At 42.7% G+C, this 27,122-nt stretch overlaps 1 protein-coding gene across 7 annotated transcripts in view; it reads right to left on the reverse strand.

Moving 5' to 3' along the window:
* Positions 1-12,165, reverse strand: part of CPEB2 (cytoplasmic polyadenylation element binding protein 2) — a 73,582-nt gene extending 61,417 nt beyond the window's left edge. For 2 of the 7 annotated variants that reach the window (XM_030314182.2, XM_030314181.2), the window contains exons 1-3: positions 10,330-12,165; positions 7,161-7,442; positions 6,317-6,406 (exon numbers count right to left, since the gene is read on the reverse strand). In XM_030314182.2, the coding sequence (XP_030170042.1) occupies positions 6,317-6,406; positions 7,161-7,442; positions 10,330-12,027 (2,070 nt within the window). In that variant the 5' untranslated portion in view covers positions 12,028-12,165. Of the gene's footprint in view, positions 1-6,316; positions 6,407-7,151; positions 7,443-8,701; positions 9,597-10,329 lie in introns of those variants that run through there. The other 5 variants (XM_030314185.2, XM_030314183.2, XM_030314186.2 and 2 more) reach the window with 3 other exon arrangements.
* Positions 12,166-27,122: the final 14,957 nt, after the last annotated feature.

Here is a 27,122-nt window from a genome sequence, read left to right on the forward strand (position 1 = left end):
GACCTTCTAATTATGAAATACAGCTGGCTCTCAAATATTTTTGAATGAATAGTACCCTAACTCTACTAAAAAAACTTTGCAAATTTAAGTTGAGCTCTGTGAGGGCAAAGACTACATACAGGACCATAAATCCCCCAGGAATAAGGACTCAAATGTTAACTAAGACAAGACGTATTAAAGATGTATTTAAAATAGAATTAACAGAATTAAAAAATGTAAACTATCATGATAAAAACTGTTCACATAATTAAGCAAAGAAACCTCATTAGGTATGCTGTATCGTACAGGTTCTAAGATGTATTATAAATACTTTATATTCTATTTGCCTTAAATTCTTACAAAGAAAATACGTTATGGTTTAAGGCTATCTTCTCAGGCTGATGTTTTCTTTAACAGAATCAGACTACGCCCCATCCTTAACAGACCTATGAACTTAATGGTGACTCTCACCACCACCCAAATGACTTTTGTTTTTTGGTTTTTAGTCACACTCCAACTCCATTCAAGGAGTTTGAGTTTGATCCTGCTTTAGAGCAAAATTTAGAGTAAAATCATTGAAGTGACTCCATATGTACTCTCAATGGGCCAGGGGCAATTACTTAAGGTAAGAAGGGAAATAGCTATTCAATAAATATCAGCAATCACTAGATAGTCAACCGACAACGGTTATTCAAAAAAGCGGCGCGTATTAATAGCTTTAGCTTTAATGCCTACGGTGAACTGAAATAGGGTAATGCCCACATATCAGGTCCCTATTTTCCCTTGCATTTCAAGTCTTTCATAATGAAACAAACTCCTGCTTTAGTAAAGAAGAGAAAAAAGTCATTTTACAAATATTAGCCAACTTATACTTTGGTAAGCATCTGCTGCATCCCACATGATTTTTAAAGCACTGAACACAAAATAACCTTCACCAGGCAAAGAGCTCCTGACACCTCAAAATCACTTTCTAGACTTAATGAAACCTGTAGGCTCATGTCTAAAAAAATACAGGTAATTCCATTAAATAAAGTATGGGTATTAAAATATAACTTCTGGAAAAAACAACAGAAACAAATCTGACTATAAAACAAATACTCATGCATTTTTCTAAAATAAGGATATTAGAAAAATTTGTGTTCACAAAAACTGCCATTAATTTAAAAACTAAATGAAAATCCCGAAACCATTTTAAGGAAAACATAAACACACCAAAGCTGATTAGCTTACATATGGAAAATCATAGCAATGTAACTTAACCTACGTTTATTACTACGTGACTATTTGAAAACAGCCAAGAAGTTTCACAAAAGTAAGAATCACTATGAGGAATCTACCTGAAATATGAAAATTATCTGGCAAAGAATCGATTTAAATGGGTTTTCATAAACTGAGATTACAGAATCCCACAACAGTGAACAGGCAAAGCTCAGAAAACACTGGAAAACTATAATCTCTTGTATCCTAATATTTTGTTATTTTCTTAAACCCAGACTTTTGGCATAAAGACTTACAGAAGCAACCATACGGTCCTAGAAAGACTGCAGGACACAGAAAGAACAAAGTAATCTAATCTCAAATCCTCATCTTAAATAGGATAATCTAAAAAAAAAGATTACAAATGCTGAAAAATAACTAAAGAGGTCAAGAATATTAAAACTAGTACAACAGAAAGAACTTAAACTTAATTAAAAGGGAACATTTCAATGGGATGTTACATTTTTACTTTGAAATATGCAAAACCCTGTCTCATTTCAAAAGACATAGTCAAGTAGAACATTTTCCTCTTGAAAATGAAATATTCTCTCAAAGAATAAGGAGATGGATTATGGAAAAACCCTCTACTGTCATGTTTAAAGATATACCAGATGCTTTAACATATATCCTTCTGGCTAAGTAGAGAGATCCACTTTTGTTGCATTTTTGTGTTTGGTTTTCCAATTTTTGCTTTAAAATAAAACAGCAAAGTTGTTATTAATACTGTCCTCCATTTTAAGCAAACACTGATTTTACACTCCTGATGACGCAGTGCTATTGCACTGTGGTGAATGAGCAGCAGACGACATGCTACTGTCTCCCTCCACAATGTAGCATCAGGCTCCTACTCTCTCCTGTCAGTCTCTAGTTGTTCTACACAGACACCCCTTCTTCATCCAACTGGGCTTCCACCTTCTCAAAGGCAAAGAACAGAACTTCTCCCCATATAGCTCAAGGATAATTAAAACACTACCTCATACATAATGCATGTAACAGTTTTTGAACTTCCTTTATGAATCTGAACCTTGACTAAGTGCCATGACAGGGACTGAAAAAAAAAAAAAATTTATTTTTTAAATTTTTTTAAAGGCCCCAACGGCCAAAGGTATACTAGTATCCACAAGGGTTAAATGAAAAGGCTAGTAGAAAATACCCGTATAAGAATGTATCAAGTACAGGGGCCCCTGGGTGGCTCAGCTGGTTGAGTGTCTGACTCTTGACTTCAGCTCAGGTCATGGTCTCAAGGCTTGTGTGTTTGAGCCCCGCCTAGGACTCTGCATTGACAGTGCAGAGCCTGGTTGAGATTCTCTCTCTCTGCCCTCCCAGCTCGTGGGTGTGCACAGTCTGTCACTCTCTCAAAATAAACAAATTAAAAAAAAATGTATCAAGTGCAATTAGAGAAGTGAATACAGGATACAAAACTTAAAAAGCATCCATTACGTAAGCAGGTTACAAGAGAACCCACTCTCTCTCATTTTCAGTGTTTACAGTTTGATGACTACCAATGTCCTTAAATGAGGTTCATCACATTTAAGAACCAAAATTTAAGGAATGCTTGATTAAATGAATGAAAAATTGGACTTGGTCTGCTACTATTTATTGTTTTTGTGCAAAGTGAATAAAGATACCAAATAATATATTTTTCTGAGAGACCTCCATATTATCATCTATCATGTTGTCATAACAGTCTGGATATTAAAGATTGGTGCAAAGCATCTTCAATGAATTTAAGGTAGTTTATGTGACACACTCAAGAACTTCCATAGGAACAAAAATACAGAACTAAATATATTCATAATCCCTTAGCTAGAGGACAGGCCGACATACCATCTCATAAGCTTTATGGCTATGTTACACCTTTAAAGGTACCACGTTGCTAATTATTTAGAGAGAACTAATGTGCCATATATAAACCTTTAAGTAATAATCTCAGCTACAAGTATATTTACTTTTTGATTTAAAAAATTCAAGTATTAATGAATAAATAAACTGAAATTTCAGTATCTAATTGAAAATTCAATTTTAAGGTAATTAAAAATCACACATCTAAGTATAATTTCTTGCAAGGGTAACTAGCTAATAGCATTTTAAAGAAATTAAAATACCTATATTAATTTTATTAAAAACAATTTTTTTTAACATTTATTTATTTTTGAGACAGAGAGAGACAGAGCATGAGCAGGGGAGGGACAGAGAGGGAGGGAGACACAGAATTTGAAACAGGACCAGGCTCTGAGCTGTCAGCACAGACCCCGACGCGGGGCTCAAACTCACGGACTGTCAGATCATGACCCGAGCCGAAGTCGGACGCTTTACCGACTGAGCCACCCAGGCGCCCCACCCACATTAATTTTAAAGTCAGAAATGTGCATAAAACTTTACCCTTGTTTTTAAAAGTTCTAAATTTGAAGATTTTTCCATAAGGACATAATTACTTAAAATAAGAGAATGCCAACCAACCCTAAAAATGCTATATATAACTGAAATAAAACCAATTTTCAGAATGATTTCTTTCCCATTTACTGAATGTTAATTACATGTCCAGTTCTTGGTATAGGTAAGGCCTCAAGTATCCAGGTACAAAAATTAAGACTCTGGTTTTACAATTCAGTATATTTTATAGGCCTACTCGATTTGAGACTAGAAGAAATAAAAAGTTAAATGTTTTAAAATAATGTATTTGTTAACTGAGGTTTATTAGTATTAAAATGTTGTACGTGGTGGGGAAAAAAGTCAGAATGAAAATATTTCCCCAGATATTTAAGTGCTTAAGAATTTTCTGTAATTTTAACTTTGCCAAATAGTGAGGAACTCCCCAATGGTTTAAGATACCAATTGGAAGTTTACAGCTGTTGCTGTATTTTTAAGAACCTCAACTTCAAATACCTCAACCTTTTATGGAAAGATAGAAACAGAGAACAAATTTTATATAGTTAAGTACCTTAGGGTGCTCAAAAGAGAGAACAACATTGCTTTTCAGCCTATTTGGGAGGCCATACAGTACACCTGGACTGCCTCAGTCCAATTCCCACCCCTTCTCCCCAATAAACTAAGACCCTTGTATTCTAAAAATAAAGTGTGTGTGTGTGTGGGGGGGGGTGGATAAGGAGGAAAAGAAATGGCCAAAATAGATCAGAGAAAGTATAAGAGCTGGCTAAAAAGGCCTTCCATGATCTAGTTCAAGGTTCTCCTTTTATAGATCAGGAAACTATGACCCAAAGAGATGAAAGCCCATCAACAGTATCCTCCGATGTCATAAAGACTGAGAAAGATGAAGGAGGTTCAGGTTTTAGACCTCCTTTCTTTCTAGTTCAGTTCACTTTCCACCATCTTTTTCTTCACCACTCTTCAATTTCCATCACATCACACCTCGCTTCAAGGGTCCACAGGGAATGCTAGTATCTCAGCAGTTTACCAAAAGAAAAAAACTTTATCTTTAAGCACCTAAATCTTTTTTGGTAAAATGAATTTATGTGAAATGCTCGGTTATAACATGGGTAAGAACAAAGTGGCTCTGACTGAAGTCTAAGTGGGAGCGCTGGAGGCCCTGCTCCCAGAGCAGCCAAGGAAGGGCACCTCTGTAGAGCCCAGTTTGAAAACTTCCCTTTTTTCATCATCACTTCTATCCACTCTAGCACGTCACCCACTGACAGCATCTCAATAACCTCATTTCTCAACAAGTGCCCCGCCCCCGGGGGGTCCCTTTATGACAGCTAATCTGTCTTCTTTCTTCTCCATAGTTAATATCCCCCATATATGGATCCTCGTGCTGCTTCCTACACCTGCTCTTCAAATAATTATGTCTCTTCTTCTCTAAAAACACGTCCCTTGCCACCTTCAAAATGATTACCATAATTTTCCTCTTCAAACATACCATCTACTAGGCATTTACGTATTCAATTTGAACAACATAAAAGGGCTACCATAAAAATGTCACTAATATGGCCTAACTGAGCCAGAGTGGAGAAGAGGGTAGAAACAGATGGATAGCTAACTTACATTGTTAACAAAACAATAAATTATAAATTATAAATTATGTGAGATAACTACTTATTTCTAAGTGGAGATCCTGGCAGGACTATTTTGGTAAATAGGTAGGACTTGTCTACAATAGGTGCTAATGGTAGATTACTGAAGTTACTGCTAACCCTCCAGGTTAGAAAGCTATTTACAAACATATTATTCATCTATTTATACAGTCCTTACTTGTAAAATCATCTCATGTTGACAAATTAACTAAGGAAGAGCCTTAGCTAAAGATAACATAGCTCCATTCAGTGGGATCCCACAATGTCAAGTCTATGCTCATTCAAGCTTCGGCTCTGTAGTAAAGAATCCTCATGTAGGACTGAGTTTTCCACTCATCCTGTAATAATTCTCATCACTGGGTACCCAGTTTGAATTCAAATTTAGTCTGCAGGAAAAGAGATAGCATTTTGCAACCACAAAGGGCTTGAAAGTAATGTGATTAAGACGGATTCCTAGCTTTTTGATTTAGGGTTTTTCTATAGGAAACTATTTAGAAGAATATAGTATACAGGAGCAGTGACAAATTTTAGAATAAAGAATAAATAAAGAATAAAAACACATGAAGTTTTTTATAAAGGTGAAAAAAATTGAAGACTGGCTTTTTCAGAAATATACCTCAAGACAAATGTAGCAGATTCCATGACAAGCATTTGCTAAAAAAATTCTGTAAAATACTGATGAAACTTAAAGTTGAATGATAAGCAAATCCATAATTTTGTCCCTAGCTGAAAACAACTCTCAAAGATAAAATCTGTTCAGTTTGACCGATGTTTAAAGTCAGGTGCTCTTGGGTATATAATTCCTTTTTCCAAAAAGAAAATTTTATATTTTGGAAATAATGAAATAATTATAAATCACTCATAAATTTGAAAATGAAACATTTTATATTAAATAGTTTAAGTCAAGTGACCTCTTAAAAATAAATTGCTTTAATGCTCTCTGACATAGGCTTTAAAAAGGTATAATTGGAAAGTTAATAATAAATCTTACTCATAATATAAACACTAAACTCCTAGTCAAAATCCTGAAGAATATACACTGTGCAGCCTACCTGGTCTATTCTGGATGTTCCGGCTGCAGTGCACCAACTATCTTGGAGTGAATCTGAGCCCCAAGCTGGTAACTGCAAACTAGATCTCACCTTCAATAGCATAGAAGTTTTCATCAGAAATAAGCAGTTCTCTTCCCCACACCCACCCACAAAAAATAAAAAAAATAAAAAGAAAGAAAGAAAATAAAACAATCAAAGTTCCTTCTATCTTGTATCTTTGGCCCTCTGAAGGTCTCAGGAGAAAAAAAAAATCTCATTGTAAATAGCTTTATTAGACTATAATATAAATAAAACATTTTAAAAGGCCTGAAAAAGTGTCTAATCATCATAACTATTAAGCCACATTTGGGAAAAAATAGTCCCTGAACCAGTGAAGGCAAATTTTAATTGGATGTAAAAAGTCTTAATATTATTTTGCCATAATCACAGCTGTACTAGGTATATTTTAATATACACACAGCTGATCACAGTCAAGCCTATGCACAATTGCTTAACATTTTAGTTTAGTGATATTGGAGGAGAAACTCATTTTGGTGGCCTATTAAACATTAATATAAATTAAGGCATTCTTGAGCTGCCAATTAAAAGCTTCAATATGCACTAGAGAAACACAGCAGGTTTTTCTACATTTTAGAAAGCTTCTTTTCTACCGTGTGTTTAGAGAATTTTTTACAGTATCCATTTTCTCTATCCTTTTGTATTTTGTCCTTAAATTAATGCTTAAAATCAGAAATTTTTTATTTTTTAATCTGTCAGTTTTACCATACCACCACCACCACCACCACCCAATTTCTTGTTTTGAAAGATCAACTTAGAAATAAGACCATTTACATACCATTCTTACCTGTAAGGGTAAGAGTGTATTACTATTGTTGTCGGTTCTGAACACGTTATCTTCAATCCAAGATTTTGGAGTCAGTGATGGAGTAGAGCGAGTAAATTTCGGTGGTGCTATGACATTACCAGAAAATGGTTTCTTCAATGGAGATATCTGATTCATAGTTCCTGGAATCCCCATGTTTCCAGTTCTACGATGGTCTCTGCCGTGCATTGCTCCCCACGACACGCTTCCAGTGCCCCAGCCACTGCTCTGATGGTTGCTCCAAGGAGACTGTTTCAGAAGAGGCTGAGAAAAACACGCATGTTTAAATTACAGGCATTTAAAGAGTTTACAATTCAAACTAAAATTTAGGCCTGAGCTAAGAATATATATATAATCTTAAAAAAAAATCTGTAAAGGCAATAAAGCATAGCTTAACAGTTTACGAAAAGTAATAGGTTTGCGATCTTGCTGTTTGAAAACATACTCATTTCCTGCTAGGTGAGTTTTCATCGTCTGGTCCACTATAAATTATAATGAATCGAGCAGATATTTCATGACAACTGCTAAAATAGAACCAGGCAGTTACATTTCTGTCCTTTCAGAATCGTGTATGGAAGAAGAAAAAAATAGTTTAAAATTGAAATTAACTTCGAAGGTCCTTGAAGATAGAACCTACATTGTGATCTTAAAACAACCATATTCTACTAGGCATACAAGTAAAAATCCGGTCTTTAATTAATAGATAGGAGTAACAATCGGAGTAAGATATTTAGACGTTAGCTTTCCAAAACCAATGGCACTGCTACAAAAGTGAATAATGGTAATAACATTTGCCGTTACTGTCTTGCATGAACTAAAAACGCCTTTCAGGGTAGGGAGTGTATGGAAAATATGTGGGTTTGGTTTTTTCTTTTTCTTTTTTTTTTTTTTTTTTTTGTATCGCGTATTCAACTTTTAAGATATTTTACTCCAATTTTAATGTAGTTTCTTTTAAAGTGTTTTTGTTTTTCTTTCACTTAATTATCCATGAACTGTTAGGCAATTATCTGATGTTACCCATAGGTGGATCCACTGAGATATACTGAAGAAAAACAACTATATGCTTTGATTATTCTAGTAGAGATCTTCATACAAGTCTCCAGTAACCTCATTCATTTTCAAAAATAAATTCTATTCCAAAGTAGAACCTATGATACAAAAAGTTCAGTCGCCAAAGAATGGACAATTCAGCACGAGGCAATAAGCGCAGGTTTTTGAAAAATACTAATTGCTAGCAATTACATTGCCAAGAAGCTTGCGCTAACGCTTAGCCAAAGGAAGTATGGACCGTGCAGCTGCTCTAAGTCACTAAGTTACTGTAAGTCAAGAATTCTTCAAATGCAACCTGCTTCGTGTAAGACAGCTTTCTCTTTCTGAGAGAACTTGACCCCTAGTACCTATTAAAAATTTTTTTTTTAATGCCCAGATAATCATGAATATATGCTGCCATTTCGCCCTCCCCACGGTTCAAAAGCATAGCTGGGGGGACCATGAAGAAATCACTCCATTCTTGAGGGCCTTACTTTCCTTGCTGACACAGGATTCAAGTTCTCTTCCAGCGATCTACAATTCCACAGGGCAGCTGTGTGACCTCTTAAACTTCACTGGGAGAACCATCTTCTGACAAGACTCAGATCACAGTTAAATACGAACCACCCTACGTGGTCTTCCAATGGCCGAGAGCAGGGCTCCAAGAGCACAAAAGCACCTATCCATAGTTTTCTGTGGCAAGTTCCCAGCGGAAAAAACCCAACACCCTGACACACAGGACACAGCTGCTCGAGACTGTGAAAATCATGGGAAAGTGGACTATTATTTCAAAACGACGTGTTTTCAATCCTTGTAGGCCACGTTCTTCTTCCTCGGGGAGACACCGGGGACTCGAAAGAAAGACTGTTAACTGTTACTCTAATTTCAGAGAACTCTCAACTTGTTACTTTGGTCAGACAGCATTCGCCCTTTAAAAGGTTAACCTTTGAAAACTTTAACTGGTCAATGGAAAAAGTTACAGGAGTAAGTAAGCACCGGTTAAGGTCCAATTCTGCTTCTGTCTCAGTCCTTGATCACGAAAATGACCTTAAACATACGAATCACTACAGGAAATGCTGACTGGATCAAAAAAGGACAACAAAATACGCTTTTCGATGTCAATGAACCAAAGCCGGCGGTCATTCAAACGTTGTACTGGGAAGATAACAAAACGGAGCCTGAATCGGAAAGGACCCGGATGAATAAAAAAAAAAAAAAAAAAAAAAAAAACCCAAAACGGCCCCGTGTTATTTCATAATTGCATTACCCACTCAAAATATACACACCCCGTAACCCAAGAGACGGTCAAGGCCGCCAAAAAACGTGAGTCCCCCCCGCGAGGTATCACACGATTCCCGGATTCAAGTTTAGTTTTGGCCTCACCAGCCACCAAACCGTCCCCAAACGCGAAGAGGCGCAGAAAGCCAGCGGCTCGCGGAGCACCTCGGCAGAGGCTGACGGAGCCTCCCCTCTCCCGCCGCCTGACAGCTCAGCGCGGGGCCCCGGGCGCGGCGGGCGGCTCGTCCCGGCCTGGCCACCGCCACCTCCGGCCAGACCTCGCGCGGGCCGACTCGCAACGAGACGGACTCGAAAGGAAAAAGCCTCTCTTTTCCGCCCGTCCCCTCATTGGACGACGGGGAAGAGTCACCGGCTCCCCGCACGCACCGTCTGCGGCGATCACGACCCTCCTTCGCAAGTTCGCTTCCCCAGGCCGCTCGTCCGAGGCCGCCGCCCGAGCCCGCCGGCCCCGCGTCCCCCGGCCCGTCCTCGAGGATCGCCGACAGCGGTCCTCCGGGTCGGGGCGCCCGCTGCGAGGGACGGCCGGGCCGCCGCCGCCGCCCTCGGTCCCGGGCGCCATTCGCTCGCTGCCCCAACCCCCCTCCCCCCCTGCCGCGCCGGGCGTTCGAGGGGGCGCCCGACCGCAGCGGCAGCCGGCGCGACCCCCCTACCGGAGCCTCGCAGCCCACGGTGGCCGCTGCCCGCCCGCCCCGCCGGGGACTGGCGTCCCGAGCCCCGTCACCCTCCTCCGCCCTCCCAGTCCCCCCTCTCACTTGGGCGAGTGGCCCTCGTCGCCCCGGTCGCCGGCCCCGCGGCGCAGCCGGGCCGCCGCCGCCCGCCGTACCTGGTGGTGGTTGTAGGAGTTCCTCTGCTGCAAGAAGGCGGCGGCCGCCGCCTGGTGCTGCTGCTGGAGCTGCGGGCTGACGGGCGACCTCCGGCTCTGCGGCTGCTGCGGCGCCGCGGGCGGCGGGGGCTGCTGCTGAGGTAAATTCATGGCGGGCGGCGGCGGCGGGGGCACCGCGGCCGCCGAGAAGGGGCCGCCGAAGCCGCCACCGCCGCCGCCGCCGCCGCTCGCCGGCACGCTGAGTCCCGCGCAGCCGTGCGGGGACACGGGCGAGAAGCTCGGGAAGAAGGCCGGGTTCATGGACGACGGCAGCCCGGGGTAGAAGCCGTTCTCTGAATCGGGGCTAGGCGGCGGCATGGCGCTGAGCGAGCCGCCGCCGCCGCCGCCGCCGCCGCCACCCGGGGTGGCGGCCGAGGAGCCGGGCTGCTGCGGCTGCGGCTGCGGCGGCTGCTGGGGCGGAGGCGGCTGCTGCTGCTGGGGCGGCGGCGGCGGCTGGGGCTGGGGCTGGGGCGGCGGCGACGCGGTCTGCACCGACCAGGGGGTGCCGAAGCCGGGCAGTGGCGGCGGCGACGCGGAGCCGCCTCCCCCTCCGCCTCCCGGGGGCCCCCCGCCCCCGCCGCCGCCCGGGTGCGGAAGGTCCGGGCTCTGCAGGCTGCTGAAGGCGCCCGCGCCGAGCGCCCCGCCGGGCAGGAGGTTACTGGGACTGTTGAGCAGAGGGTGGTTGGGGGACTCCATGGAGCCCGGCGCGGGGTTCACCGGCGGCGTCGAGGGGGCCAAGCCCGCATTGGGGGGCTCGGCGGCGCTGCCCTCGCCCGCGGCCGGGGTCTTGCGAGGGCTGCCCGCGCCTCCGTGGCGGCGCCGCGGGGCTGCGGGCGGCGAGGGCTGGAGCTGCGGGAGCGGGGGCAGGTCGGCCGGGCGCTGCCGCGGGGCGAAGTCCTGCGGCGGGAGGTGCTGCGGGTGCGGTACGCTGAACTGCTGCTGCGGCGGCGGCTGCGGCGGCTGCTGTGGCTGCTGGCGCTGGGCGAGCTGCGCCGGCTGGAGGAGCGGGCCGGGCGGCGGCGGGCTGAACCGGCCGGGGCAGTGGAGCGGCGGCGGCGGCGGTGGCTTCGAGTCCGGAGGGTGGGGAAGGTGGGGAGGGCTGAACTCTTTCCTCTTCTGGCTGCTCAGCTGCTGCTGCTGCCGCTTACTGAAGTCCTGCGGGGAGGAGGTGCGGCAGCAGCAGCAGGAGGAGGCGGAGGAGGAGGAGGGGTGGTGCAGACTCGGTTTGAAGTCCTGGGAGGGGAGGAGGTGGGTCACACCCGCGTTCGTGCCGCCGCCGGGGTGGTGGTTGGGGAGTTTCTCCGCGGCCGCCGCCCCCGAGAGCGGCCGCGCCGGCTGCTGTGTCAGCCCCAGCAGCAGCTCATCCTGCATGGTCTGCTGATGCGCCAAGAACGGGGAGGAAGAGGAAGCGGCGGCAGCTGAGCTGCCCGCGCCGCCGCAGCCGAGGGGGATAGAGAAGGGGGAGGCGGCCTCCGAGAAGCCGGTGACAGGCAACGGCGGCGGCGAGAGCGGGCCGAAGGGCGTGGTGGAGGGCAGCGGGGCGGCGGCCGCGGTGGGCCCCGTGGCGTAGGGACGGTACGCCCCGCTGCCGAATAGGGACCCGGGGCTGCTGCTTCGGAGCGGGGCGGTCTGCAGCACCCCAAATCCGAAGTCCCTCATTTATCAGGCCGGCGGCAGCCGGAGGAGAGGCGCCCCGTCCGCTGCCCCGCCTAGGAAACCGCCGGATCTGGGGCGGCGCGGCCGTGGTGGAAGGAGGGGGAGTCAGTGAGAGAGGGACACCGTGACTGAGCCAGGGGCACCTACTTCGGCCCCGCCACCCCTCGCGGCAGTCACCGCCGCCTCCCGAGACCGGCTCGAGTGCCGCCGCCTCTGCCGCCGCCCTCGCCGCTTAAGAACTCCGGAACGTGCGTCAGCGCCACCTCACAATCGCACCGCCCCCCGCGGTGCGTCCCGGCACGCGCGGGCGCGAGGCCGCCGCGCCCCCGCTGCCCCGCCCCCGCTGCCCCGCCCCCGCCCCGCCCCTCATTAATATGCAGGCACGGCCGGGGGCGCGCCTGCGCTCCCAGGAAGGCGGGGGAGCGCGAGAGCGAGCGGCTTCGGTCCTCCGGCCCCTTCGGCGTCCAGGGAAAAGGAGAGACCGGTGGCGGTGGAAGGCGGCCGACCGAGCGCCCGGCGCGCGCGCGCACGAAGGCGTGCGCGAGCCGTCGGCGGCGACGGTTCCTGGGCAACGGCCCCTCCCGGCGCGGGGCTCGCACGCGCTCTCCCCCGTCGCCCTCGCGGCCCCGCCTCCTTCCTGTCACCTCCGCCCCGCCCCCGGTCACATGAGGCTTGGCCGCTGGGACGCGGGCTTCCCAGGGCGGCGCGGGCCCGCGGGGGAAACTGAGGCCCGGGAACCAGACCGGGAGCGGCTCCTAGTGACCGTGGCCCCTCTCGCCTTCCAGGCTCAGCCGTTGGGGTCCTTAGGCCGGCAAGATCGTGCGGGCTCTGCCTGCCTTGCAGACCGCCGAGCGGCTCTCTCCGCACCTCGTGCCCCACCATGTCCCAGTCTTGGACGTGTCCTCGCTTCTCGTCGCCCTAGAAAGCGCCTTCTCGGGCTGGTTTCCGTATTTAGCTTCTCGTGCTGTGTGCTGCCTTGGACCTTCCTGCAGCTGCGTGAAGGTGTTTTCTGCAGGGCAAACAAGAACCCTCAGCTGTACACCAAACGTTTTCACTATAGCAATTGAGGAGCAGAGTCCCAGGAACCTAACCAGGCTCCGGGTGGCTTTTTACACACGTATATGCATATAACAGGTTACGTACGGGGCGAGCTCCCGTGGTAACCCTGGGCCATGTCCAAGTCTTCGTATTTCACAAAAGCATTCAATGTGCCATCGTCAGGGCTGCTGTGTGAGGGACTCCTCCTCACCACGTTCATTCTGGCTCCCCTGTCCCTTCCCCCCCAGGGAGACTCAAACATTTCCTAAGCTTTATGAGTTTTCAAGAGAGAAAGATTTCTCACATCAGGGAAAAAAGGAGGCTCTGACTCAGCAACAGACTTGTTGAGGCTTGCAAAATGGAAGGGGAAAGAGCTTTCCATGGTAGAGCTCTTGTTGGAAGCAATAGCAGAGACACTAATCCTGTGTATTTCCTTTTCTAAAGAAGCATTTAACATAATGACAAAAATTACGTGAGGGTCTAGATAAAGAATAACAGAATGATCCTGTTTTGCAGTTTTAACTTTTTCTTGGCACTTAGGAAGGGAAACTATTTAAAGAATCCTAGAATACAGTCTAATCCCAAAAGCAGTAGAGGGGGTGTTCAGACTACTTGATATTTTAATTCTTTCTTAAATCGGAATACAATTGACCTATAACATTGTATGGATTTAGGTGTACAGCGTAATAATTTGGTATATCTATATGTGCTGGAAAGTAGTTACCACAGTAAGTTTAGTTAATATCCATCACCACACATAGTTAATTTTTTATCTTGTGAGACTCTACCTGATTTTGATTTGCAACTAGTCTAAGATTAAATAGTGTTATAAATGGACTGATGTAGGCAGAATGTACTTTGTGATGAGTCCTCATTCTCTCTAAAATTTCGTTTCTACTTTTGTTACTTCAGTGCTTCAAATTTATGTAAATCAGAATAAATACAGTAGAAAGAGAACAACATTGCAAAGGGAAAATATGTTTCATGTGTAAGGTTTATGTCTGATAGCCTGTCTAATGAACTGAGTTTGATATTGCCTTTACAATAGGAAAAAGTGTTTTTAAAAAAATCAAATGGTTCAGAAATTGGTCAGGTGTGTAGAAAATTGATTTGAGTTAATAATCTCAGAACCATTTTTAACAATCAGGCAAAATATAGAACAGGAGAAATACTTTTATTATTCTAAATTACAATGTCTAGAAAATAACCTGAGCTCATTACAATTAAAAATATAAATGGCCATTTCCACAGCATCTATTGACAACTTCTTAATTATTATTTATTAATATATTTGCTAGGCAAAAACTACTTCACAACTGAAGACTTTAAGACTGTCTTAAAAATGAACACATTTTTTTTTTCTAAGTAAAGTTATAAAGTTTGGAATCATCTGCCGATCCAACAACAAGTCTTGAAAGAGGAAGAAAATATAGGCATGAAAATTAGCTCAATCATCCACTAAAATTGCCATTAGTGCAATGTAAGGAGAGAGAGCATACATTTACAAGCCAAATGCTACAATTCTGGGCTAAAGTTTGAATAAAAACAAGATTTCTTGGTGATCTGATACTGGTTTTGTTTTGGAGGATTTAGAGACCTCCAAAACGAGAGAAAAGCTGTCATGTTTGGTAGTGCATAGTAAGGTCAAATTTCGTATTAAGTACACCAAATTCCAAAATCCAACTACCAGACCCTCTGCCCACCACTTTAACATCTTAGAGAGTGTTGTGACAACTCCATTTTTTTCATAGAGAGGAAAGTTACATCCTGAAATCTCGATCTTTCAAACTGGCGTGCCATCACTGAAAATATTCAAGCAGAAAGGTTTCCTATAGTGGAGGTGCAGGTGGGCCAGAGGAAGGGGAGGGTGGTTGTGGTGTTCTAGAAGATCCAATGCCAAAATCTTAGGAGGGTGTATTCTCTGTTAACTATATGGTCGTCAACTCGGTCCCTGACCTTGTTCGACAGTCTCTCGATCATTTTCTACCACTGTCTCGGGCCAGTGTCTTTAAAATATTTTTGCTACAACCTAGGACATACACATATACATGTGCACCTGAAAGAAAGCTTTAAGCAATTCTTACTCTTTTTACATGCAATGAACTCTACTTTTAAATTCTATTTACTGTTTTAAATCACTGAGTTGATCTCCAATCCTTAAGTTGATTTTTTAAGTCCCACGATTAGGTCATGAGTTGAAATTTGTTATTATTTTAAAGGTTATTTATTTATTTGAGAGAGAGTGCATGCGCACATGAGGGCAGGAGGGGCAGAGAGAGGAAGAGAGAGAGAATCCCAAGCAGGCTGCAGGCTGTCAGTGCAGAGCCAGACAAGGGGCTCTATCCCACGAACCAGGAGATCATGAACGGAGCCAAAATCAAGAGTCAGATGCTTAATGAACTGAGCTACCCAGGAGCTCCCGCCATGAGTTGAAATTTATTATCACTGTCCTAGAAGACTATTTCACACCTTCTCCTGTATCTCAAAGCCTCTTTACACCTTCTCTCCTACCCTCATTCTCAGCCGCTGACCTGGCTTTCTACTTTACTGAGAAAATAGAAGTAGTTACAGGAGAGCTTCTTCAGGTCTTCACGGCACCCTTTTCCAGGCACCGTGCATCTTTTCCTACACACCTTCTTCCTTCCTGCTGCGTGGAGGGCTTGCCCACACCTCACACTCCCATCGAAGGCCAAGCTCCTCCACTGGCACACCAGATCCTTCCTGCACCTGCTCAGGACATGGCTTCATAGACATCCTAGCGTTTCACAGACATCCCACATTTACCGTGTCCAAAATTGAACTCCCCCATCTTGGTAAATGGCACTCCATTGTTATAGCTGCTCAGGCCAATAAATGAATAAATAAACAAACAAATAAATGAAAAGGTCATCCTTGATTTCTATTTTCCTTACAACATATTCAAACCATTATTACCTGTGGCGTATTGCCCCTTGAAATCATATCCAGAATGCAGTCACTGCCCACCACAAGCAACCTAGGCCAGGCAACATGATCTCTCCCTTGGCTTCTTGCTATCACCCCCTAACTAGCCTCCGAGCTTCTGGTCTCATCTCCCCGTAGTCTATTCACACAGTAGCCAAAAGGCTCTTTTCAAAATGGAAGACAGATCATGTCAACTTCCCTGACTGAATACTTATATTTTCCTGGAATAATAGTCAAAACATTTTCAGTAACCAAATGGTCATTCACGATTGCCTTCTGCCTCCACTAACCCCTATGACCACTTCTACCCGCAATGGAATGCTTATTTCTTTAATATACCAGGCCAAGTTGGCCTCAGAGCCTTTGCCCTTGTAATTCTCCCTCCCTGGAACACTTGTCCCCTAAATACCAGCAGGGCTCGCTCTCATGTTTTGCATGTCTCTGTCTCATTTCTTTTAGGTCTCTGTTCAGCTCATTTCCTCAGTGATATCTTCCCTGACCACCATTGAAAGAGCAGCCCCATCCTTCCGTTCCAGGCTCCCTATTACTCACAAGTGGTTTGATTTCTCCCCCCTGTCTGGCACTCTGTGTACCGACATTGTTTATCCTCCTATTAGATCACAAACTCTACAAGGAAAGGTGCATTGTTTTGTTCACTGCTGCATCTTCGGCACCTGGAACAATGATGCCCGGCACATGGTAGGCACCTAAGAACTGTTAATTGTGCATGCACTGAATAATAGCTGTAAGTATACTATAGTAATATGAGGGTCCACTTATCAGCTGCTTCTATGTTGGCAGGAGTTACCCAAACACCACCTACATGCTCCTAGGAATTCTAAGGAAGGCAAGATAGTTCCAGACATCATCAGGGTAAATGTGTGAGGATGCACAGATAGGGCAGCTCAGGATTGCAACGCAAGGGAATAGATAAACCCGGACTCCAGGAGGCAGGACTTCTGTCTTAAGAGCCTAGAGAAGGAGTCCAGGTTTGAGGGACAGGGATATTGAGGAAGGAGAGTGAAATGGAAGGGTTCATTATAGGAGCTGGAGCAAAGACAAGGAGTCAAGGCTCAGCTCATAGAAAGGGAATGAGTTCACATAGAAGGGCAACGAGGCCAACTTGATGCTGACCAGCCAAGCTGCTGGTTTCCTACTGCTTTCCAGCCCGGAATGTTACTGACCCCATAGGGTGGGAAAGGGTTAGTGTTCAATGGAAGCTCATTAGCCTGACTTTGGGTTGGGGCGGGAGGGAAGGGTGGGGAGTAGAAATTAAGGCCCATACTGACCTTGTCCAACTTCAAGTTGCTTTATTGACACAACACCCCCAGAGTATCACCGTGTTTAATACTTGTGGTTCTTTTCCTGCTTTTCTAAACCTTCCTTCATACTCTTATCCGTTGCCTTCCTTCTCTTTATGTATCCCTCACATGTTGGAGTTCCTTAGGCTTATATTCTTGGTTCTCTTCTTTACTTCTACATACTCTTTCTAGGTGACCTTATTCACTATCATGTTTTCAAATATCATCTATATGCTAATGTGCCAAACTCATATTTCCCACTGCCTTTTTAAAAGCTTGACCTTGGCTCAGACACATCAATATGTCCACACCTGAACTTACCAGCTTCCCCAAAACCTGTTCCTCCTCTTTTGCTCATTCACTGGGTTGATGGCATCATTACACAGTTGCTCAAGCTGGAAACATGATTCATCCTCTTCTTCCCTCTCTCTTACCTTCCAAAAGCAGTCAGTTACCATACTCTGTCAATTCTGTTGCAGAAATAGTGCTCAAATGTTGTCTCCTCAGTCCACTCCTCTACCTGTGTCTTAGCTCTCAGTCTTTTCTCTGTCCTTCCCTGGTGCACAGACTCTAGCTGGCTTCCCTACCATTTCTTCTTCTGAATCTCATCCCTTTGATAGTGTCAACAAACAACAATCATCCTGTCACACATCCTGGTCAATAAGCACCTCCCTAGCTTCCACCCGATCATGTCCAAACTCGCTGGTGAATGGGACCCTTCAGAAATTATCTGCAACATGCCTCTTTGCCTTTATCTCCTGTCACTCCCCCATAGTACCCAGTCTTCTGTATCAGACATGTCTTTTCATACCTCTGGACCTTTGCATATGATGTTTCTACTCTCTGGAATGCTTCCTACCTCTTTTCATCAGCTCATGCATCCTTACTATTCAAGAGACAGTTCAAATGCCATAGCCTTTCCTGACTCTCCCTGGACAGTGAGTTAAATCCTTTTGTACATTCTCATACAACATTGTCATGATAATTTTCTCTTATTAGAACACTTGTCACATGGACAATAATTTTCTGTCTCCTTTGCTATCTGCCCTTTGAACTCTGAGTTGCTCTAGGTCATGAACTTTCCTTTATGTATCTCAGCATCCTTTTGCCTGTCATTATACCTGAAGTGCAAGTGCTCAATACATGTTTGTGGATTAGTAATTTCCCAGTGAATGCTGTAGGAAGGAGAGATGAAGGAACGAAAGGAGAGAAAGAAGGAAAAGAAGGGAAGGAGAGAAGAAGAAGGGAGGGAAGGAAGAAAATTAACACCTAAAAAAAGTACACCTAAAAGGGGATACGCCATTTTCTCAAGAACCGTAACATTAGTGACTATGTTTGCTAGAGAAAAAAAAAAAAAAAAAAAAAAAGAATAGACTGTAACAACAACAACAGCAAAATCTCACTCTTTCCCATTGTTTTCTTTGTCAATACCTACCTGAAAACTCCATTCCAGTTATTATGCTATTCAAAGATGAATGCATTGACAAAGGAAAAATATCTAGAATATTTCCCTGCTGCTAATGTGTAGACTCCAAACACAATAAAAGGTCTTCACAGGTTATGTTACCCTTTGTGGAGCCTGGGAGATTTGTCATCCAACTCCAGTACTCCCACCTCGGAGAGAAGCCGTCAACCTCTGCAGTACCACATGCTCATTGGCACATAGACTGACTTAACTATTCCATTGCTTCTTGGCTTGTATTTTTAGGTGTAGTTAATTTGACTAGATTATAAATCTTTGGAGGGAGTGGTTATGCCTGCCTTATATATTCCTTTCTTTTCCTGTTTCTTGATGTATTTATGTATCCAGAAACTATTTATTGAGTGCTAGGTGCTGGGGATATCACCCTGAACAAAACTGAAGATATATGCATTCTTCTGTGGCATCACAGAGGCTGTTGATATCAGCTATGATAATTCCCAGCCCTAATTGTCCAGACAGAGTCATAAACAGTGAGATTCTAGGCTGAAACTGACCTACTAAATTGGAGTCCTACATGCTGTGACATAATCTTGCTGGGCTGGTCATGGGTGGAACCCTGGGGTGAATATGGAATATTGAACCAAGGCAACTTCAGCAGGAAGGCAGAAGAAATCACACACTGAAACACATTGTAATCCTAGGGATTTCCATTTATTATCTCCTTAACCTGTCATAGTATACTTTGTGACTAGGTAAGCAAATAGTATTCCTATTTTATCGTTGGAAAACAAAGTCCAGAAATAAAGTAATTTGCTTCCAGTAGTTTGCACAGCCTGGGTTTAAAGCCCCCATCTTCCCGTTGCTCAGTCTGCTGCTCCGTTAGCTGTCCATTGGACTACCACCTGAGAAATACAACTTATCTGAGCCAAACAGAGACGCAGGGACAAGCCCTAAGAGCAATGGTTGTTACTTCTAGTAAAGGATAATGACTGGAAAGAGTAATCTTTTAAAACTTTTCAGTAACGCCTAACTAGCTGAATAGCGATGTGCAGTAGTGATCTCGGACTCAGAGCATTTTATTTTTGAAATATATAGACCACAAAACTTCAGAAATACTTTTCATATGTGCATACTAATTTTTTTCCTATTAGAATAATGAGGCCTGGCAGTATATATTGCATTTAATTATTTTCTTTCGTTCTGGAAAGCTAACTCCTTCAATTGATAAATTATTTTCTGTAGAGAAAAGTGAAGAAGAATTTGACTCAATATTAAATATTTAAACTTTATGTAGATGAAGAATATTGCATCTATCAAATCTGATCTTAATACTTTTAGAATCTTAGATTAAAAGGTTTAAACCTTTTTTTGGAAACTGTGAATGTTTGGTTAACAAAGAAAAATCATGAACTCTATTTGATACCACACATTACAACCCTTTTAAAAAAATTTTTTTACTGTTTTTATTTATTTTTGAGACAGAGAGAGACAGCATGAGCAGGGGAGGGGCAGGGAGAGAGGGAGACACAGAATCCGAATCTGAAGCGGGCTCCAGGCTCTGAGCTGTCAGCACTGAGCCCGAGGCGGGGCTCGAACCAACGAACCGTGAGATCATGACCTGAGCTGAAGTCGGACGCCCAACAGACTGAGCCACCCAGGTGCCCCACCCCCCATTTTTATGCAAGGATTGATTAAGTATAAAGACAATGCCTGAATAACATTCTGAGGCAAGAGGAATATTTGATATTAGCCCAGGTTAGTGCACTGTCCTTACTGCTATCCATTCACCTTTACTGTGCTCTAGGTGGGACTATAGGAGTTCATTGCATCTTTTATCCAAAATTCATGTATAAGTGTAAGTCATTTAGGAAGTTTGCAGAACATAATCCACAGTAAGAAGAAGAAAAATAGACCTCAATTTGCAATAGAGAAAAATTATAGATAGATTTGTGTAAAAAAAAAACTTTAGAAAATTATCATAAGGATGTGAATCCCATATATATATATATATATATATATATATATATATATATATATATATATAAATACTACTGCTAATGTTTTTAAAAAGGCCCACAGTTGATCCATATTTCTCTCACATTAGGAGACCGGGAAGAGGGACATGCTGGACACCTGGGGGCTCTTGAGTCAGAGGTCTACCTGGCTTTTAGTCCCAACTCCCTCTGTTCCTGTGTAACTTCAGCAATTAAGTTTCGGGACCTTAGTTTCCTCATCTTTGTAAAAATGAAGGGAACAACAATCATCATCCCAAAGCGAGGGTTGTGAAGATGATTAGAAATAGTTTAAGTAGAGAGTCTTCTGTAATGTTTGACACAGAACAGATGTTTTGACAAACACACAAAAACTCTTAGCTATTATGAAGCTTAAAGGAAAGAGGAGACTCCAGGGCCAGATAGAACTCAGTGGTAGAACTTGGCTGGGGCAGAGGATGGAGGGATGGATAAGGTAAACCAAACAATTATTCAAAACATGCACAAAGATGTTGGTAATGGCTTGATCCCTAAGGAAGACAATTGATGTAAATGGGACAAACTCTGGCTTCAGGGCAGAAGTGGATTCCAGTATCAGTTCTGACACCTACAGGGTGGAGTTTGTTAACCTAGGCAGGTTGACCATTCTCAGTGTCACTTTTCTCCTCCAGTAAGTAATACAGGGAGCCACGCACAAAAGATACCCTATGCTGTTTAGAGCACTGGTCTTCCAACCGAGACGCATCTGGACCATCTTTGTCCCCTAGATATATAATGTGAGCCACAGATATAGGCTCCATATGTAATGAGGAGTGTTCTAGTAGCCACATCTAAAAAAAGATAAAGAGACGGATGAAATTAACCTGAGTAATATATTTTAACTCAACACCTGCAAAATGTTATCTTTTCATCATGTCATTGATATAAAAGTAATTATTGATTTTTCTGCATCGATTGAGATGATTATGGTTTCTGTGGTTTATTCTATTAATATAATGTATTATGTTGATTTCCAGATTGTAAACCAATATTTCATCTCTGTGAAAAATCCCTCTTGGTTATGCTGTTTAAACATACACACACACACACACACACACACACGGCTGAATTTAGATTGCTGAGGATATTTGCGTCTATATTCTTAGGGGATATTGGTCTGTGGTCTTCTTATGATGTCTTTGGTTTTAGCATCGAGGTACTACTGGTCTCATAAAATAAGAGAATTGGAAACATTGGAAAATGTTCCTTCTTCTAATTTTTTATAAGAGTATGTGAAGGATTGGTATTAATTCTCTATTATTAATTATAATTAATTATAATTAATTAATATATAATTAATTCTCTATAATTCTTTATAAATGTGCAGAATTCACCAGTGAAGCCATCTGGGCCTGGGCTTTTCTTTGGGAAGTTTTATTTTGTTTATTTTATTTTTTTAATGTTTATTTATTTTTGAGAGAGAGACAGCACGAGCGGGGGAGGGGCAGAGAGAGAGGGAGATAACACAATCTGAAGTAGACTCCATGTTCTGAGCTGTCAGCACAGAGCCTGATGCAGGACTCAAACTCATGAACCGCAAGATCATGACCAGAGCCGAAGTTGGATGCTCAACCAACTGAGCCACCCAGGAGCCCCTCTTTGGGAAGTTTTAAAATTGCTAATTCAATCTCTTTGTTATACGTTTATTCAGATTTTTTTTATTTCTTCTTATTTCTGTTTCAGTCGTGTGTGTTTATGTGGAAGTGTATACATTTCATCTAGGTTTCTTTAATTTGTTAGTCTACAATTTCCAGATCCTCTCTTTTATTCCTGATTTTAGGAACTTCAGTCCTTTATTTTTTTCTTGGTCAGCCTAGCTAATGGTCACTTTTGTTGATTTTTTTAAAAGAACTAACTTTGGATTTCATTGGTGTTCATTATTATTTCTATTCTCTATTTCATTTATTTGTGGTTTAATCTTTATTAGTTTCTTCCTTCTGCTTGTTTTTGTTTTAGTTTATTCTTCTTTTGCTAGTTTCTTAAGGTGGAAGTTTACATTATTGATTTGAAATCTTTATTCTTTTCATAAATGCAAGCATTATAGCTGTTCCCTTCTGACTGCTGTTTTAGTTGAGTCTCATAAATTGTGGTATGTTGTGTTTTCTTTTCATTTATCTCAAATTATTCTGTAATTTGCCTCGTGATTTCTTCTTTGACCTATTTGTTATTTAGGTGTGTTTTGTTTAATTTTCGCATATCCATGAATTCTCAAATTTATTCCTGTTATTATGACTTGAATTTCATTTGATTGTGGACGAAGAATGTACTTTGTTTGATTACATGCTTTTAAATTTATTGAGATTTGTGTTATGGCTTTTTAACATATGCTCTATCCTGGGGGGAGGCTCCATGTGCACTTTAGAAGAAGATCTACTTTGCTGTTGTTGATTGAAGTGTTCCATAGATAATGTGTTACATTTAATTGCTTTACAGATTTCAAGTTTTCTACTTTCTTGTTGATCCTGTGCCAAGTTGTTCTATCCATTACTGAAAGTGGGTTATTAAAGTTTCCAAATATAATTGTTGAGTTGTCTATTTTTCCCTTTACTTTACACATCATATTTCATGTTTGGGGGGACTCTCTTGTTAGGTGCATTATGTTTGTAATTGTTTTGTCTTCCTGATGGATTGTCCCCTTTATTATTATGCCCCCCCTTTTTTTGTCCCTAGGAACAAATTTTGTCTTTAAGTCTATTTTGTTGGATACTGATGTAGCCACTCCAGCTTTCTTTAGGATGCCATTTGCACGGTGTATATTTTTCTATTTTTTTTACTTCCCACTTTATCTTTGAATCTAGTGTGTCTCCTCCAGATGGCATGTAGTTGGATCAAGTATGCTCCATTCTACCATACTCTGCCTTTCGACTAAAGAGAGACACGTTCTTATTAGAAGAACGAGGCTCTCATTATTGCATAAACTGTACATTCATTGCTCTATTACAAATTAGTTAATGAGAACTAGCATACTTAGTCATCTTTTTATGATTTATGAAAATGGGTTATTTATGTTGGACTTCTTTTAATCTTGACTACTTTTCATAATCTTAGAGGATTCATTTTGTAACATATTTCTCAATGTTTTTTATAATATTTCTTGCAATGCTTTTTAGCACATTGATTTGAAATAAAAAGGTAAAGACAGAATTTCTCTGCAAGAAAGTGTGATTTGGCGTATTGGTTTACCAATAAGGCATATGATGGACAATTTCCATAAATTGAGCTAAAAATGCAGCTCCACAGCTTTAATTTCATATATATGTATAAAATTCAGGGAGACAGTGTAATGGGAATGTGAGTTCAAAGAGAAAACGGAAAGGTCTAAAATTTACAAAATAAACTTTTACATATATATTAATATATTTTAATAGCTGGTCATGGATATTACATTATTATAGTATTCAAATTTCATTGGACATATTTAAAATGATAGTCATTATATTTAAATATATGTTAAAAATTACATCCTTTGCAACAATTTGAACTTAGGATAAAAATTTTTAGATGACTTAAAATGCACAAGACACTTAAAACTGTTTAAATATAGAAGATATTTTATTTTCTTTAAAAAATGTTTTTAACGTTTATTTATTTTTGAGAGAGAGAGAGAGAGAGAGAGAGAAATGGAGAGACACAGCATGAGCAGGGGAGGGGCAGAGAGAAAGGAGATACAGAATCCGAAGCAGGCTCCAGGCCCTGAGCTGTCAGCACAGAGCCCGATGTGGGCTCAAACTCATGAACTGTGAGATCATGACCTGAGCTGAAGTGGGCTGCTTAACTGACTGAGCCACCCAGGTGCCTCTAGAAGATATTTTAAATGTTCAATGGTTCTTAAAGTGATTCTTGAGGGAAAATGTTTGAAGACTAGGCACAAAGAGCAAAGGTACTCCAAATTCATCATCTCTAAGTTGCCTTATTATTGCTACATTCCCAGTGCCAATCAGATCACCATGATTGAATGAATGAGTGAATGAATGAATGAATGGTAACATTACATATTATATACTTGCTGCTTAAAAAAAGGATGGCCCTGGAGGTAGATTTTTCCCTATCTGGGTTAAGGAATTATTAGTTGGTAGGTGGAGAGAGCAGGGTCCTGATGGAAATGGGGAAAAAGAATCCTAACTACTGACTTGAGAAGACTGCCTTGAGTGACTAGCTTTATGTTTGCCAGTCCCCAAGAATGTGAGATAAAGCCTGAGACCTAGATTTAAGGGGGGGGGGGGGCAGCCTGGTATTAAGATCCATACATAGCAATCACCTTGAATTCTACAAGTATTTTGTAAGCATCTATTTCCTGTCTGGCACTCTGCTGGGCAGTGGTGAAGAAGACAGGGTACATGAGGGATACATGTAAATTAAGAAGTCTAGGGGAACCTGGGTGGCTTAGTCAGTTAAGCGTCCGACTCTTGATTTTGGCTCAAGTCATGATCTCAGGGTTCAAGAGTTCCAGCCCCAGCCCCACATCAGATTCTGTGCTGACAGCGCTGAACATGCTTGGTATTCTCTTTCTCTTTCTCTCTCTCTGCCCTTTCCATGCTCTCTCTCTCTCTCTCTCTCTCTCTTTCTCTCTCATAAGTAAATAAACTTAAAAAAAAAGACTAATGAAGTGGGATTAATGCTCTAAGGGGAATACATTAAGTTACTGTTACTTGACCATTTTTGACCTACCAAAAACGGCTAATTCATTTGTTTCAACCCGCATGGTAAGTGTAATTCCAGATGAAAGAACCATAAATCCTGAGGGATTCACTAATTAGGGAATGTGTTGTGCAGTCAGTGCCATTTGAACTGCACACTGAAGGATGAGAAAGAAGGAGAGTGGATGGATGGGTGGCAGATAAGACATTTGAACCACCAGGATCAACAAGCGCAAAAGCAGAGAGGATAGAGGGTACATGTGTGTTCTGGAAAGGTGCATGGAGTTTTTTTGTGTGTTGATGTCTGAGATGTGTGGAAAAAAGTAGAAAGGAGACTGGGACTCATGTTGAGTCCTGTAGGCCTAAGAAAGCACTGTTGAATCAGCAATAGGAAACCACTGAAGATTTCCTAAAAGGAGTGTTGTGAACAGATATAAGCTTTAGAAGAACTTAGGTGGATGACTGGGGAGAGGGGAAGTTGAGACTACAGGCAACGAGATGCTGAGGAAGCTCCTGTAAAGACAGGATGTGTGTAGTCAATATGTAGAGGAGTTGTGAAGTAGGATATAACATTTCTCTGATAGAATCATCATCGTCTGGTCAATGATTAGGTTGAAGAGTTAGTTGAAATAGGTATAAGGTCAGGTACAGGGGAGAGAGTAAGCTACATGGAGATATCCCGCAATGGGAGTGGAATTCTTGGCTAGCGGTCTTCACTCTGTTGGTACACCGATGAGAGCTGAAGCCATGAAAGTGGATGCATTTATCGGGGAAAGCTGTCTTGGGAGAGCATGGAAACCGACTACGAGCAAAAGGACAGAGCAGGGGATTAGGAATGAGTCTGTGCCCTATGCTTTACCCCATTGTATCTCCATCATAACACTCGTTCACCTAAGTGTCCACCGTTGGCAAGTATATGAGACCTCCAAAAGTAGGATGTAGATCTTGTCCGTTCCTTGGCATCCTGCAAGTTCACACATAGTCAACGGGTAGCCACTTAAAAAAAAATCCTTTCTGGACCATACTCAAACATTTATGGAATGCTTTTCAGGTGCCAGGCATTGTTCTAGTGCCACGCAGGGGCCCTTCCATTTCATATTTTGCACATGTGGAAACAGTAGGGTGAACTTGTTCAAGGTCACAGGTAGTGCGTGGGAGCCTGGATTTAAACTCAGGTGATCTAATACCAGAGGCCACCTGCACCTAACTCCCATGCTACAGAATAAGCAGAGTCAGAGTGACATCTGCATGTCACTTGGCAGCTTAGAATTTTTGTCTAGACAATGCAAATATCCTCAAAGTAACTGTGAGGTGGAGGGAGGGCACAATATTATTACTGAGAAAATTAAAGCTAAAGCTAACTGAATCCATGAGGAAACACGCTTAGTAAGTGGCCAAACTAAGCAAAACCACTATGTTCTGAGTTACACCCCATGTCCTATTTCCGTCTCAACCCCATGAATCCAGTTGCTTACCCTATCATTCAAGAAGATGGAATGCCTCAGCAGGTGTCCAGAGGAATCTGGGGACAGGGGCTGTGGAAAAAAGCGAGAAGACTTTTTGACTAGCAGGATCTACTTCCTTGAGGGAATTAGGAACAATGATCTGGTAAGACTGTAAGATGCCTGTGGGTCTAACTTGCTGGTGAATACTAACATAGTCTCTCTTTTGTTAATGATCACGAGTATTCAAAATTTAGGCACAACACATGTATAAAAAATATTGG

The sequence above is a fragment of the Lynx canadensis genome, chromosome B1 (genome assembly GCF_007474595.2).
Source record: "Lynx canadensis isolate LIC74 chromosome B1, mLynCan4.pri.v2, whole genome shotgun sequence".
In the NCBI taxonomy this organism is placed as follows: domain Eukaryota; kingdom Metazoa; phylum Chordata; class Mammalia; order Carnivora; family Felidae; genus Lynx; species Lynx canadensis.